Raw genomic sequence first — 15,268 nt, 5'->3', positions numbered from 1 at the left:
TTGCAGCGCCAGAGATCCGGGTTTGATCCTAACTACGCGTGCTGTCTGTACGGAGTTTGCACGTTCTCATCGTGACCGCGTGGGTTTTCTCCGAGATCTTCTGTTTCCTCCCACACTCCAATGACGTACAGGTTTGTAGGTTAATTGGCTTGATATAAATGTAAACTGTCCCTAGTGTGTTAATGTGCGGGGATTGCTGGTCGGTGCAGACTCAGTGGGCCGAAGGGCCTGTTTCTGCGCTGTATCTCTAAACTAAACTAAAGACTCTAAAGGGAATTAAATAACTCTCCCGAGATGCAGTGTAGGGAATGGAGGTGCAGCTGTGGAGGCCACGTCATTGGATATTTTTAAGGTGGGGATTGACGGGGATGGAAAAGGCAGGAGAATGGGGCTAGTCATACATTGTGGAAACAGGCCCTTTGGCCCAACTTGCCCACGCCGACCAACAGGCCCAATCTAAACTAGTTCCACCTGCCTGCTTTTGGTCAATATTCATCTAAACCTACCCGATCCATGTGTAAGGGAAATGCAGATGCTGATTCACACCAAAGATAGACACCAAATGCTGGAGTAACTCAGTGGGTCAGGCAGGAGAAAAAAAGAAAAGAAATAGGTGACGTTTCAGGTCTGATGAAAGATCTTGACTCAAACGTCACCTATTTCTTTTCTCCAGAGATGCTGCTTGATCCGCTGAGTTACTCCAGCATTTTTGTGTCTACTCTATCCATGTACCTGTCTAAATGTTTCTTAAAAGTTGTGATAGTACCTGCCTCAACTACTGCCTCCGGCGGCTTGTTTCATAAAAAAGGTCCCCCTCATGTTCCTATTAAATCTTTCCCCCTTCATCTTAAACCTATGTCCTCCTCTGTTGAGAGGGAAAGATAGATCAGCCATGATTGAATGGCATAGATTCGATGGGGCAAATGGCCTACTTCTGCTCCTATGACTTAGGAGCATGAACATCTTCAGAAGTAACCAGAGGTTTAATGAGCCTTTGTACCCATGGAGATGAACCTAGTATCATAATCATCGTTGAATAATGGCTGCCTCGCCAACGGTCTGTCTTGCCTTTTTCCTTCTTTGTGTTTTCAGTTTGTTGTAAAATGTATGTTTTAGTTTATCTTTTGTTTTTGTGTTATGCGGGGGGTAGTGGGGTGGGCGGGGGAAACTTTTTAAAATCTCTTTCCTCGACGGAGATGCGACATTTTCCGTGTATCTCCGTCTGCACGGCGGCCTAACATCGTGGAGCTGGAGGCCTCTTGCTGGGACCACGGGAGCTCCAAGCGCGGGAGCCTGCGGGCTTTAACACCGTGGAGCTCGTAGTCCCTGGTTAGGGACCGGCATCGGGAGCTCCAAGCCGCGGGAGCTTCGACCGCCCCGATTGCGGGAGCTTCAATCGCCTCGGCTGCGGGTGGTTTGACACCCCCGACCGCAGGAGAAAAAGGAGGAAAGAAGATAAGACTTTATTTCCTTCCATCACGGTGAGGAATGGGGAGGAGCCGCTGTGGTGGATCTTTATGTTAAATGTTTATGTAATTGTGTGTCAATGTTGCATATTTGGTACGACTATGGCAAACCACATTCCTCATATGTTGCAAAACTTACTTGGCTACTAAATTACGATTATAATTATGATTATTGCGGCAACAATCAGTCACTGAGACATTGAGCAGCAATGTTCCAAATCTTTGCAGAACAACAAGTAGTCGAGACAAGTTGAGTTGTTTAGGAAGCGTGCCATGTATTTATAAAAAACCTTCACAAGCTGCCTAAAATTGCCCTCAAAAGGCATAAAAATCAGTCTACATCTCCGAGTTTGGTTTAGTTTAGAGATACAGCATGGAAACAGGCCCAGCGAGTCTACCCCGACCAACACTCGCCTGTTCACTAGCACTATTTCTTGCTCACTTGAGACAATTCACAGAAGCCAATTAACCTGCAAACCTGCACATCTTTAGAGTGTGAGAGGAAATGGAGCACCCGGAGGAAACCCACGCGGTCACAGGGAGAATGTGCAAACACACAGGCAGCATCCGTAGACAAGATGGAAGCCGGGACTCTGGCGCTGTGATGCGGCAAGTCTGCCGCTGCACCACTTAACCTCTGCTGCTGCACCGCTTAAGAGGTTGAGAGGATCAAAGAGATTTATTCTAAAGACAGTGCACAGCACAGTTATTTGTACTGAGTGTAAAAAGACGAGATGTTAGTGCTATCAACGTCAATCAGAAAATGGTGAGATCAGATCCCGCTCCTGAGACAAGTGCAAAAACCTCTCAAAGACGTAAATGTATATGTTGAACATCAAGGATCCCCTGTGGAACAGCCGGGGAGCTACGCATAGTGACCTGGTTGATATTTAAACCCCTCATCAACACGACACTGTGGCACAGCTGGTAGAGCCACTGCCCTCACAGCGCCAGAGACCCGAGTTCGATCCTGACTTCGGGGGCTGTCTGTACGGAGTTTGCATGTTCATAAGTGATAGGAGCAGAATTAGGCAATGTGGTGCATTAAGTCTACTCCGCCATTCAATCATGGCTGATCTACCTTTCCCTCTCAGCCCCATTCTCCTGCCTTCTCACCATAACCCCTGACACGTTCTCCCTGTGACCGCGTGGGATTCCTCCGGGTGCTCCGGCTTCTTCCCACATCGTAAAGTCGTTCAGATCTGTAGGCTCATTAGCTTCTGTAAATTGACCCGAGTGCGTAGAGACTGGATGCAAAAATGGGATAACATAGAACTAGTGTGAAAGGGTGGTCGATGGTCGGCATGGACTTGGTGGGCTGAAGGGCCTGTTTCCACTCTGTATATCGAAACTCTACCTCGGTACAATGAAACTCCTTATTTGCACACAATTCGGTAAACAAATCTTACTATACATAGGGGCACAATCTTACTTGAGTGCAAGAGTTCAGTGCAAGAATAGTACTGCACTTCCCTGAAAAAGAGACGTCGCCTGTCCATTCTCTCTAGTGATGCTGCCTGACCCTCTGAGTTACTCCAGCACTGTGTTTTGCTCAAGATTCCAGCATCTGCAATTCCTTGTGTCACCTCTCCTTCTCTCTCTCTCTCTCTCTCTCTCTCTCTCTCTCTCTCTCTCTCTCTGTCCCTCTCTACAACTCACCTCTCCCACCCACCTTTATTTCACGCTCCCTTTCTCTCTTCCTCCTTGCTTATCAGAAAGGCCTAATCCTCTGAAAATAACCTTTGAACATTTTTTTTGCCCCTAATTCTTGCTTGGCAAATTGTCCTTCCCCAATGTAAATAAATGAACCTGTTGAAACATAGTCTAGAAACGAGCATTGCTACAAACTGCTGAATCCGAAGATGCAGCCAGCCAAGAGTAACTTGCAGCTTAAATATAACTTGTTTTGAATTATGGCAGGAGCTTCAATAAATAAGTTGGCCATATATGGTGTGGGATGAGGAGTAGTATTAATTCAATGGGATATTCCGTCATTGGTCGCAATGAATATTATTGGAGCCGAGATATTTTCCTCTGTCAGGTTCTAAAGAAGTATTTATTCGTGCAAACATTTCTGGTGTCAGAAATTGCGTTTAAGGCAAATTCGCAAAGTTGAGGATAAGGCTGTTGTGGCAACAGGCTAGATTCTACCTCTGTTCAGAGGGCATTTCGAGTGTCCCTCTTCTCACCCCACACACTAGTTCTATCCTACACACTCGGGACAATTTACAGAAGCCAATTAACCTACAAACCTGCACGTCTTTGGAGTGTGGGAGGAAACCGGAGCACCCGGAGAAAATGCACAAGGTCACCAGGGAGAATGTGCAAACTCCACACAGACCGCACCCGTAGTCAGGATCGAACCTGGGTATCTGGCGCTGTAAGGCAGCAGGTGACCGGGGGATGAGACTATTCCTTGATTATGCTGGTGGCCTTGCCGAGACAGCGTGAAGTGTAGATGAAGTCCACGCCGACCATCGATCACCCGCTCACACTAGTTCTATACTACACACGAGGGACAATCTATGGAGGACAAGCAACTAACAATTCTTCACGTCTTTGAAATGTGGGAGGAAACCGGGGCACCCGGTGAAAACCCACACGGTCACAAGGAGAACGTACAAACTCTGTACAGACAGCAGCTGTAGTCAGGATCGAACCCGGGTCTCTGGCACTGTCAGGCAGCAACTCTGCCGCTGCGCCACTGTGCTGTCCCCAAAGAGGGCATAGCTATAAAATGAGAGGGGAGAAAGTTTAATGGAGATGTGCGGGGCAAGTATTTTTACACAGAGAGTGGTGGGGTGATGAAACACATTGGCACACAGGTGGTGGAGGAGGCAGATACGAGAGTGGTGTTTAAGAGGCTTTGAGACAGGCACATGGAAGTAATCGCTGGTCGGCGCAGACTCGAAGGGCCTGTTTCCACGCTGTATCTCCACAATCTAAAACTCTAAATATGTGTCCAAACACATTTGAGAAAGCAAATGTCCAAAACTTGGAAACGCGAGGAACTGCAGTTGCCGGTTTATAGAAAAAGACACAAAGTGCTGGAGTAACACTGCGGGTCAGGGAGCATCCCCGGGGAGCATGGATAGGTAACGTATTGGGTTGGGCCCCTTCTTCAAGCCGAGTGAGAGTGTAGGAAGGAACTTCAGGTGCTGGTTTAAACCGAAGATAGACACACAAAGCTGGAGTAACTCAGCGGGACAGGCAGCATCTCTGGAGAGAAGGAATAGGTGACTTTTTGAGTTGGGACCTTTCTTCAAGCAGAGTGGTGGGGAGAAAGCTGCAAGTGAGGTAGGTGGGTCTCCAGAGCTTCATAGTGGCTTCACAAAACTTGCTCAACAGTGGCATCTGGTGGCAAGAGGTTAAATTACATCAGGGTGTCAGCCATCAGACAAAAGGAAATATGGCCATTTTTCACAAGGTTTTAAGTCAGCATTTGGACAGGTGCCTGGATAAGAAACGAATAGAGGGATTTAGGCCAAAGACTGAAAAATGGTTTAGAATTGTTAGATATCCCAGTCACCATTGTTGAGTTGGGGTCGATGGGCCTGTTTCCGTGCTATACAACTTTATATGATAAGGATTCTGCTGGGCGACACAAAATGAAATAGCATGGCACAATGGCACAACTCGTAGAGCCACTGCCAGAGACCCGGATTCGATCCCGACCTCAGGTGCTGTCTGTGTGTGGAGTTTGCACATTCTTCCCGTGACCGTGTGGGTTTTCTCCGGGTGCTTTGGTTTCCTCCCACATCCCAAAGACGTGCGCCTCTTGTGTGTAGGGAGTGGATGAGAAAGTGGGATAACATAGAACTAGTGAACAGGTGATCGATGGTTAGTGTGGACTCGGTCGGCTGAAGGACCTATTTCCATCTATGAAGGATCTGAAGAAAGGCCTCGACCCAAAACGTCACCCATTCCTTCTCCCCAGAGATGCTGCCTGTCCTGCTGAGTTACTCCAGCATTTTGAGTCTATCTTCTATTTAAAACAACATCTGCAGTTCCTTCCTACACATTGGATGTATTTCGTTGCACACTAAACATTGGAGTGAAGAGCCAGCACTGCATACGAGATGCCCCTGTCTGATGCACTTGTCACGCTGACCCCTTGGGTCAATTGAAGGGTTTCCCTCCTGTGGAGTTTAACCGGTGATTCTCACTCCCTCCCCTGCGACCACTGATCGTTATTTAACCCCTTCTTGTTGCAGGATGTCGGAAAGGAACACGTGCCGCAGAAAATACTCACAAAGGAAGAGCTCAAGCAGAAGGTCGAATCCTACAACTCTTCCGTCACCAACCGGTTAAGAATGAGCTGGGTAAGTGAATGTCCACCACACCTGATGGAAATGTTGGACTTCCCCTCTGGGTTCTAAATGGACGAGCTAAGATGGGGCATATTGGTCAGCATTGATTCGGGCGGCACGGTGGCGCAGCGGTGGTGGTGCTGCCTCACAGCTCCAGAGGCCCCGGTTCGATCCTGACTACAGGCACTGTGAATGTGAATGTGAACCATCCTACCAAAAACTAGGGAGACACTCACTGGAGACACCTGGGACTATCTTTAATCGGACTTTACCTTGCACTGAACATTAATCACGTTATTCTCTTTATCCTGTATCTCTACACTGCGGATGGCTAGATTGTAATCAGGGACGACAGATGGCACAATGGGCTAAGTGTTCGGCTGGCAACCGGAAGGTAGCTGGTTCGAATCCCGCTTGGAGTGCATACTGTTGTTGTGTCCTTGGGCAAGACACTTCACCCACCTTTGCCTGTGTGTGTGGATGTAATTATGTGAAGCACTTTGGGGTCAATGCAAGTTGACTAAAAATGTACTATATAAATAAAGAAATTTAAATTTTAAATTTAATCATGTATTGTCTTTCTGCTGACTGGTTAGCACACGACAAAAGCTTTTCACTGTACCTTGGTACACGTGACAATAAACAAAACTAAACTAAAGTGAACAGAGTTTGTACGTTCTCCCTGTGACCGTGTGGGTTTTCTCCGAGAGCTCTGGTTTCCTCCCACATTCCAAACACTTACAAATTTGTGTGTTAATTGGCTTCTGTGAATTGCCCCTAATGTGCAGAGAGTGGATGTGAAACTGAGAAACATCAAACTAGTATTCAGATGATGGATGGTCGGCATGGACTTGGGCCGGAGGGCCTGTTTCCATGCTGTATCTCTGAACTCTATCACCACACTAAACTAAACTAAATGTGCGGGAAGGAACTGCAGATGCTGGTTGGAGTCTGAAGAAGGGCTTCAACCCGAAACGTCTCCTATTCCTTCCCTCCGGGGATGCTGCCTGACCCACTGAGTTACTCCAGCACTTTGTGTCAATCACCCGCGCTAAACTAAGCTAAACTAAAAGTTTTGCCTTTCCAGAACACGAATGAAGGCTACACTGGTTTCATCAAGGTTCAGATGGACCTGCACAGACCCATCACCATACGGGCCATGTCAACTCCAGGCAGCCACGTGTATAACAGCGTCAACGAGACAGCCTTCTACTTGCCAAAGGATACCGTCAACACACTGCACATCAGCAGCTGCAACACGGTCAAGGACGTGATCCAGGCGCTGCTGAAGAAGTTTACGGTGCTGGATAACCCCGCCAAGTTTGCACTCTTCCAGCAGTTCTACGTGGGGGATCAGGGTAAGGCTTGCAGGCTTTGACAGGTCTCTTGACAGGGTCGGCACGGTGACACAGCAGTAGAGTTGCTGCTTCACAGCGCCAGAGACCCAGGTTCGATCTTGACTACGGGTGCTGACTATGCGGCGTTTGTACATTCTCCCTATGACTGCGTGGGTTTGCTCCAGGGTGCTCCGGTTTCTTCCCACCAAAGTCCTGCAGGTTTGTAGGTTAATTGGCTTCTGTAAAGACTGTAAGTTATCCCTAGTGTGTGTAGGATAGTACGAGTGTAGGGTTGCGCTGGTGCGGAAACAGGCCCTATGGCCACCGACCAATGATCCCCATATATTAGCACTATCTGATACACACTAGGGACAATTTTTACATTTACCAAGCCAATTAACCTACGTCTTTAGAATGTGGGAGGGAACCAAAGATCTCGGATAAAACCCACGCAGGTCACGGGGAGAAGGTACAAACTCCGTACAGACAGCACCCGTAGTCTGGATGGAACCCGGGTCTCCGGCGCTGCACGTACAGTAAGGCAACAACGCTACCGCTGCGCCACTCTGCCGTCCTTGTGACACCGTGTCACCGTACTAGGCCTCTGGCCCATCAGTGACACATGGACATCATTGACATGGTACACCTGTACAACTAACCCTGTCTCCGGTTCTCTACCTCTAGTTCACTCGCACAAGCTGTCAGATGGAGAGAACCCCCTCTACCTGCGCCTGCTTGCCGGACCCGACTCGGATGCCTTGAGCTTTGTACTGCGAGAGTACGAGACCGGGGAAGTCTTGGTGAGTGGCCTCTCTCTATCTCAAGTGGTCATGGGTTTTAGTGTCATAGAGTCATACAGCATGGAAACAGGCCCTTCGGCCCAACTTGCCCATGCCGACCAAGATGCTCCATTAACATTAGTCCCACCTGCCTGCATTTCTAAACACTTCCTATCCATGTATCTACACCAATGTTGTTACAATACCCGTCTCAACTTCCTCCACTGGCAGCTCACCCCTTATACCCATCACCCTCCTTGTGAAAAAGTTACCCCTCAGTTTCCTATTAAATCTTTCCCCCCTCACCTGAAACCTAAGTCGTCTGGTTCTTGATTCCCCTACTCTGGGTAAAAGAAGGCAATCTTGATTCAGTTGCAAGAATCTTTGGTAGACTTATTCAATGTCAATAAAACCAAGGAATTAATCCTTGACTTCAGAAAAGAAACATTTTCTTTATTAAAACTTGTCCCTCTCATCTGAAACCCATGTTGTCTGGTTCTTGATTGCCCAACTCTGGGTGAAAGATTGTGTATCTACCTTATCTATCTGTTCCCTTCCCTTCAAGATCTTGTACACCTCTATAAGATCACCCCTCACCCTCCTGCGCTCTTAAGGAATAGAGTCCTAGCCTGCTCAACCTCTCCCCGTAGCTCAGGCCCTCGAGTCCAGGCACCATCCTCATAAATCTCCTCTGCACCCTTTGCCGCCATGACCACATCTTCCCTCCAGCAGGCTGACCAAAACTGAACACAATACTCCTCATGCGGCCTCCCTGAAAGTATTGTACAACAGCAGCATTACAAAGTGAGCAGGAGCACTCCATCACTTTGTATCTATTTATGTAAACCAGCATCTGCAGTTCCTTTTGTCTGCAAGTGAAGGATATTATCAAGGGTCAGAAGGTTGGATATTAATATGCAGAGCAATGGATACTTTTAAGGCGGAGATTGACAGATTCTTGATTAGTATGGGTGTCAGGGGTTATGGGGAGAAGGCAGGAGAATGGGGTTGAGATGGAACATTAGATCAGCTATGATTGAATGGCAGAGTAGACCTGATGGACCGAATGGCCTAATTCTGCTCCTATAATTTATGAACATGAGCTAAAGAATAGCTCCAACGTGTCCTCCTTGTGTTCTTCAAGGTTTGATTTATGCCTCTTGATCCAGTAGATTGTAAATCACCATGGGTTACCTCTGACACAATGTTCCCGCCTGTTGAATGTATCCGCGTTGATTGCTGCTGTGGGGTCCGGGATTGGTCTTGGTTTTGTTTTGTCCAGCACCTTCACCCCTGATCTCTTGTTCCCCCAGTGGGAGGCCTTCAGCCTGCCGGAGCTGCAGAACTTCCTGCGGATGCTGAGCAAGGAGGAAGAGGATCAGTTCAAGCTGCTGGAGAAACGCTACATGACCTACAGGGCCAAGCTGGAGGCCGCCTTGAGATCCACGGGAAAACCGGATTAACCCCGGAGTAACGGCAAGCGGTGCCTGGTCCCAGTGTTGGGAAGCTGTGGACAGAGGGATGCGTGCACGTGTAGTCAACAGGGAGTTGACCTTCAAACCTGAAGACCTCTGTTTCAGCGGGAGGACTTAGTTGGTTGAACCAACCGTGGAACATTGGACCCAATGGACTAGAGCCAGACTATCTCACCTTGTGCGGCCACCAATTTTGCTGGGCAATTCGTGAAGGGTATTCGGCAGCCGGCAAACGTTGGACGTGCTTCAACGCCAGTGAGATCTCCTTGCGTTGACCTCGTGCGCAAAGTATTTATGGCGGTGGTTCTAACACGCCAGCATTCACACAGCCTGATGCCTTAGCAAAGCCCCTGACCTCCATGGCCTCCATGTTCTGCTTGTGTAGAGGGACCATAATGACTGCATTCAACATGATAACTCTGCAACTTGAGAACTCACGGGGAACCATCTTTAACGGTTCCTGCACAACCCGCAAATTTACAGTGCCGAATGTTTTAAGATTCAATGTTCAATGTTATATTTTAAGGACACTAAAATCGAGACGTACAGCATTGAAACAGGCCCATTTTAAGGACAGTAAACCAGACTCATACAGCGCGGGAACAGGCCCATTTTAAGGAAGTAGAGACATACGGTGTAGGATCAGGCCCATTTTAAGGATAGGAAGCTACACGTGAAAATTATGACAAGGGAGGCAAAGCGGTTGAGACGGGTTGAAACACCCAAGATGATCACCTAGTTTGGGCAACACAGCGGTGCAGCGGTAGAGTTGCTGCCTTACAGCGCCGGAGACCCGGGTTCGATCCTGACTACAGGTGCTGTCTAGGGAGTTTCCTCCTACACTCCAAATACATACAGGTCTGTAGGCTAATTGGCTTCGGTAAAAATTGTAAATTGTTCCTAGTGTGTAGGATAGTGCGAGTGTACGGGGTGATTGCTGGTCGGCACAGACTCGGTGGGCCGAAGGGCCTGTTTCCGAGCTGTATCTCTAAAGTTTATTGCCTAAAGTTTAAAATCAGTGAGGTAGGAGGTGGGAGATGGGTTTGGGGAAGTGTTGAAGAATGGTGTTGAGATGAAGTGTAAAGACAGCGTGCAGGAGAGATGTTGAGATGTAGAGGAAACTGGGGGCGCGGTGGCGCAGCGGTAGAGTTGCTGCCTTAGAGTGCCAGAGTCCCAGGTTTGATCCTAACTACGGGTGCTGTCTGTACGAAGTTTGTACGTTCTCTTTCTCCGTGGATTTTCCCCGGGTGCTTCAGTTTCCTACTACACTTCAAAGACGTACAGGTTAATTGGCTTCAGTAAATTGTCCTTAGTGTGTAGGATAGAACTAGTATACGGGGTGACCGATGGTCGGCATGGACTGGGTGGGCCGAAGGGCCTGTTTCTATGCTGCATCTCTAAACGTCACCTATTCGTGTTCTCTAGAGATGCTCTGTAAAAGTTGTAAATTATAATTTGTCCCTAGTGTGTACTAGTGGTATTAGTGTACGGGGCAATCACTGGTTGGCACGGACTGGGTGGGCCAAATTACCTGGTTCCACCCTGTACCTCTGAAGTGTCAATTTCAAGATCAGTGATGTAGAAGACAAGAGATGGGTTTGGGGAAGTGGTGACGAGGATTGTTGGGATGAAGTGGAAAGACAGCGTGCAGGAGATATGTACATTTGGATTGATTATGTAGGCAGGTTGGAGACCAGGATGAGAAGAAGATTAGTTTAGGAGAGAGGAGCTCTATTTATGTGTGGGAACAGGTTAGAAAAACAAACCAGACTTTTTAAGTGAAGCAGTAATTGCCTGGGACACCACGTACTCCCATCTTCAGACAGGGTGATGGTGAATGGTGACTTGATAGCAGGAACCTGGCCTCTAGTGAGCATCTGCTCCAGGAGATCTCTTGGCCGTTGGTATTTTTCACCCTTGTGCTCAGTGTTTTTCACCCTTGGGCTCGGTGTAGACAGGTACAGCACCCCCGGGTGTGTGTACTGGTCAAAGCCGTACCGAGTTGGCGGGGCTGCGTGAATATCCGGCGCGGCACAGGTGTTCACCGGTAGAAAGGCAGAAGGATGCGCCTGAGGTAAAGGTCACTCTTCCTCTTGGAGTTTTCTCACCCCAAAGCTGAGAGCGAATTAGCACAGGTCACTAAAACAACTGATCAGAGACACTGGCTTGGGTTTAAAACCAAAAGCCGACCCAAGCCGGAGATGCAGCGGTTAGTACTGCTGCCCCAGGCCTGGGTTCAATGCTAACCATGTGGAGTTTGCACGGTTCGCCTCGAGATGGAGCGGGTTTCCTTTGGGGTTGTCCGGTTTCGTCCCCCCTCTCATGCCCGTGCCAGTTATTGGCTCTGAATTACCCCCTGTGGGGCCAATTAACAGAGCGCCAATTAATCGACAAACCCCCACTTCTTTGGGATGTGGGTGGAAACCAGAGCACCCGGAGGAAACCCACATGGTCCCAAGGAGAACGTGCAAACTCTAAAAACAGAAAGCAGGGGGTCAGGATCGAACCGTGTCTCTGGCGCTGTGAGGCAGCAACTCGACCAGCTGTGCCTGTGGGTGAGAAGCAAAAGGAATGAAAGTGGAGTTCTGTAAAAAATCTTAGTATACAGAGGCACAATTATACTTGTGTACAAGTGTGCAAGTATTATAGATTACACTGAGACAGCACACAGGAATCGCCACGATTCCAGCGCCGTTTTGTGTGATTCAAGTCTGACATCGTTAACAATATGGAGTCTTAACTTTGCCGTAAAGGCCCGTTGTCCTGGCGACGACCCTGGGTCGGAGTTCTCCTCATAACTAGAGTCCTCCAATCCAGGCAAGATCCTGGTGAATCTACACGGCACTCTCTCCAGCCCAGTCATATCCTCCTTACCATGCGGTGACCAGAACTGCTGACAATACTCCAGGTGCAGTCTAACCAGTGTTTTGTAAAGTTACAACATAAAGTCCCAACTCTGACATGCTGTGCACTACATAGACTTTGGGGTGGGACCAATAATATCTGCTCCTTCCCCTAACTGCTGCTGAATTACTATTTAATGTGTGGCTACTGTATGAATTTTGTCCAAAAATTAATTGCTATGAAATTGCTGTGAATTCAACATTGGTTATAAATAGATCGGTGGGGGAAGGGAGAAACTTTAAACCATTGCAGTTAGGATTCTGTCGAGGGATGGGGGAGGGGGGGGGGGTGGTGGTGACATTTGCAGAGAAGGGTGGACAGATACACCCTTGAATGCCCCCCAACCCCCCCAACACTCTAAGGGCTCCAGTACCTTTGATGTGGGATCGGCACCATGTCAATGGAGGATCCATCTTTGTTGAGGATTTTCCAAATTTAGGGGCGGCATAGTGGCGCACGGTAGAGTTGCTGCGCCAGAGACCCAGGTTCGATCCTGACTACGGGTGCTGTCTGCACAGAGTTTGCACATTCTCCCCGTGACCGCGTGGGTTTTCTCTGGGTAGTCTGGTTTCCTTCCACATCCCAAAGACGTACACGTTTGTAGGTTAATTGGCTTTGGCTTTTAAAAAAATGTAAATTGTCCTTGGTGTGGACTTTTTGGGCCAAACGGCCTGTTTCGGGCTGTATCTCTGAAGACGAAAGAAACTCTACACTGTGAGCTGACACTGCGGATTTCGACCTGTTTTTTACGCAATTTCTGTTTCTGCTTGGAGGGGAGGGGGGAGGGGGGTGGGGGTGCAAGAGGTGAAACCAATGCTTCCACTCATGGGCTGGGGCGTCTGTCGTGAGCCACTTGATGATCGCAGGGTGGAGAATTTAATGCCGTGTACCTTTGATGAAGGCAATATGAGCAGTTCAGTCGCCACTGCTTTGCTTGCTTACATTTTTATTGTGTGATAACTTATACCAAAGAATAACGTTAGGGCACTTTAGCATGTCAGGGAATTGTTGTTAAAAACCGAAGAAGAGGAAAACAAAATTGAAACTTGATATTTAAGTCTGGCGATGACCATTTTGTATTAATTTAAACGAAAAAGCTGTACCGAGTTTTTGTACTGAGTTAAAATTAACGTTTTGTTTTTGTTTTAAATAGACAATGTGGAAAAAAAAGTCTTATTTTAGTTGCCGGGTCTACACTCCTGATCCGCGTTGATTGAACGGGAGTGCCGGACAACGCTCATATTCTTTTACTGTGAATGGTAATATTTTTTTTTAACCCTTACTTGAACTGTTTGCACACCACGCCAGAACCAATGGTGGAAAACTACCCGTGGAGCTATTGTGTAATGCTCTACAGGCTGGTTGTTCTATTCCAGGGGGTTTCGTGGAGTTTGGCATTGTTTTTTTTTTTTACCGTGACTGTCAGGTGAAAATAATGTCCAACTCTTCCCCTCCCCTGACGTAATCAAACACTGACAATGTCCTGCTGATCATTCCAGTGAAAGACAAGAACTGTATCGTGTTTCACTACATCACAAACCACTTGCCGTTTTTACCAGTGTACGCAAGGGTACAAAATACAATCATTGACTCTGAAACAAGGGGCTGCATGTGTGAACAAGCACAGACTGTAAGCAGTGTATAAGGCCGAGTTATTGTATTTATATTGACTGATGCAAGTGGAAATTTATTTTTATTAAGAAGGGATTATTCTCTTTCCCTTTTTAAGGTATTGCATTTGGATAAAATGGCTTTTGTAAACTGTGGCCTATTTTAATAAAGATGACATTGATGGGGATCCTGTCTGCGTGTGTGTGTGTCTGTATTTATGTACATAATTCTAGACTAAGCCACCACCTTTGTTTGCAATACCAGCACCTTGGGCGGTAGAGTTGCTGCCTCACAGCGCCAGAAACCCAGGTTCGATCCTGACCAGGGGTGCTGTCTGTACGGAGTTTGCACATTCTCCGTGTGACCACGTGGGTTTTCTCCAGGTGCTGCGGCTTCCTCCCACACTTCAAAGAAAGACGTACAGGTTTGTAGATTAATTGGCTTCGGTTAAAAAAAATATGTAAATTGTCCGTAGCGTGTAGGGTAGTGCAAGTACGGGGATCGCAGGTCGGCACGGGCTCGCTGGGCCGAAATGCCTACATCAGCACTGTATCACTAGAACTAAAACCTTGTGTTTTATTTGGGGGTGACGTTCCTGAAAAGCAGCGCGTCATTGAAACATGCATAAACTAAACATATGGTTGAATGGTTCCTTTATTATCACATGTATGTACCAAGGAACGGTGAAATTCTTCTTTGGCATACAGATCAGTGAGATTATTGCCTATGTCAGTACAATCACCAGCAAAGTACAGAATGCATAGAAACAACCCACTGGGTCCATATGCAAGAGTCACCAGGTTGTGGCACCATTATCACAGTCCCTGCTCCAGCTGGCCATAAAGGCCCGTTGCAGCCGTCGCCCCCATTCCGGTCGTCCCGTGAACCATCGTCCCTCTCCTCCCCGACCTGGAGGGAGCAGAATGTAACCCCACCCCCACCCCCCATCCTTCTTGCCGGCCCATTGTCCAGCGTCTGCCACCATTCCCACCTCCCATTTATGTTGTTTAGTTGGGTTTAGTTCAGAGATACAGCGTGTAAACAGTCCCCTTTTCCCATCGAGTCCGCGCCCACCAGCGACCCTACACAAAATGTACAAAGGCCAGTGACCCTACAAACCTGCACGCCTTTGGAATGTGGGAGGAAACCGGAGCAACAATACCCACACAGTCACAGTGAGAACATGCAAACTCCACACACACAGACAGCACCAGAGGTCAGGATCGAACCTGGGTCTCTGGCACCAGTGGCGTAGGGTGGGTTTTGCGCGCCCGGGGCAGTATAAAATATTGCGCCTCCTCATTAGCGGTTTTTGGTCTCTTCCTTCGGGGGATGCGACTTCTTTTGTCGTATCCCCCGTCTCCGCCTGCGCCGAGGCCTAATGGC

The 15,268-nt window shown here is 48.0% G+C and overlaps 1 protein-coding gene across 1 annotated transcript in view; it reads left to right on the top strand.

Moving 5' to 3' along the window:
* The window catches only part of rassf3 (Ras association domain family member 3), a 61,157-nt gene extending 50,556 nt beyond the window's left edge, over positions 1–10,601 (top strand). Inside the window, exons 2-5 of the mRNA XM_033038073.1 lie at positions 5,681–5,788; positions 6,864–7,134; positions 7,798–7,913; positions 9,206–10,601. Of these exons, the coding sequence (XP_032893964.1) occupies positions 5,681–5,788; positions 6,864–7,134; positions 7,798–7,913; positions 9,206–9,355 (645 nt within the window). The 3' untranslated portion in view covers positions 9,356–10,601. The remainder of the gene's footprint in view (positions 1–5,680; positions 5,789–6,863; positions 7,135–7,797; positions 7,914–9,205) is intronic.
* Positions 10,602–15,268: the final 4,667 nt, after the last annotated feature.

The sequence above is a fragment of the Amblyraja radiata genome, chromosome 19, assembly GCF_010909765.2.
Source record: "Amblyraja radiata isolate CabotCenter1 chromosome 19, sAmbRad1.1.pri, whole genome shotgun sequence".
Classification (NCBI taxonomy): Eukaryota; Metazoa; Chordata; class Chondrichthyes; order Rajiformes; family Rajidae; genus Amblyraja; species Amblyraja radiata.
The sequence above is the reverse complement of the archived record's forward strand: the minus strand, read 5'-3'. Positions and strand labels throughout refer to the sequence as shown.